The following is a 1,102-nucleotide window of genomic DNA, read 5'->3' as shown; positions in this document are numbered from 1 at the left end:
ACCAGTTGGCAGGGCCACTACAGACCCATCAGATGTTATTGGGAGAGGTTGAGACAGTTGGGCTGCAGTGAGAGGTTGTACACTTGTTGCAACTGGAATGGTGGATGCCAAACTTACTGCTGGTACTGTCACTGCTGTCACACTGCCTCCTGCTTTACTGAGACGTAATGTTGTCACCTGTGAATTGAAGAGGACACATTGCTTCACAATGGACAAGACTATGGTTTAGGTCTACAACATGAGAGGAAGTAAACATATGAACAAGTATAAAAATTTATAAATGTGAGGGTATGGAACGGAAGTGAAGAAAAAAAAAAGAAGAGACAAGAAAGGAGACAATGTAAACCAACAAGTTATGTAATTAATCTTATAAACTAAAATACCCTAAACACCATTACAACAATGTTATGGTACACATATATTACACATCTGTTTAACAAGGCCTAATGACTAACAACCCGACATTCAGTTATCTTCAACACAGATTAGCAACATGAATAACAAAAGCATGATTGAAACTAACCTGATCTAAGAGAAACTCATTTGTTGCTCTCAGATCAGACACATCCTTCTTCAGGGATGAATTTTCTTTCTTCAAGTCATCTATCTGCTTCCTTAAGATCAGAATCTCTTCTAAAGCCTCGTCTATCCCTCTCCTTGTTTCGCTCCCGATCTCTGTCTCGAAACTCCCTCAGGTTGATGTCACGTCCTACCATGACCTCTTCTACTGGTCTGATAAACTCGCGCTCTCTAGGGAACTCAGCTGGAATTGGCTTGATATCAAATCTCTGTCGTTTAGGGTCGGGTGGGCAAATATTACCAATAGGTTCATGGTTTATATTGTGATCATAGTGGTTCATTGATGGATCAATCTCTTGTCCATAGATCTCTGCTTCATATTCACTCTTCGTTATATGACGGAACTTGCATTTCCCACCCCTGCGTCTAGAACATTCACCCATCAAGTAGTCCTGAAATTGTCAGATCAAAATAAAATAATAAAGATATAATAAAATCATATGACAATTAAAACATGAAATTATATGATGCTGATAAGGGATATTCATATAAATTAAGTAAATCACAACTCTACGTTGCCTTT

The 1,102-nt window shown here is 38.6% G+C and overlaps 2 protein-coding genes across 2 annotated transcripts in view; both read right to left on the bottom strand.

Moving 5' to 3' along the window:
* Positions 1 to 395, bottom strand: part of LOC119592392 — a 728-nt gene extending 333 nt beyond the window's left edge. The window contains exons 1-2 of the mRNA XM_037941213.1: positions 384 to 395; positions 3 to 177 (exon numbers count right to left, since the gene is read on the bottom strand). Coding sequence (XP_037797141.1) covers positions 3 to 177; positions 384 to 395 — 187 coding nt within the window. The remainder of the gene's footprint in view (positions 1 to 2; positions 178 to 383) is intronic.
* The window catches only part of LOC119592675 (zinc finger CCCH domain-containing protein 10-like), a gene marked incomplete at its 3' end in the record, with an annotated part of 11,955 nt that overhangs the window by 711 nt on the left and 10,142 nt on the right, over positions 1 to 1,102 (bottom strand). The window contains 2 exon segments of the mRNA XM_037941589.1: positions 1 to 177; positions 524 to 971. Of these exon segments, the coding sequence (XP_037797517.1) occupies positions 600 to 971 (372 nt within the window).

The sequence above is a fragment of the Penaeus monodon genome, chromosome 30 (assembly GCF_015228065.2).
Source record: "Penaeus monodon isolate SGIC_2016 chromosome 30, NSTDA_Pmon_1, whole genome shotgun sequence".
NCBI classification, from domain to species: domain Eukaryota; kingdom Metazoa; phylum Arthropoda; class Malacostraca; order Decapoda; family Penaeidae; genus Penaeus; species Penaeus monodon.
This window is presented reverse-complemented; position numbering and strand designations above follow the sequence as displayed.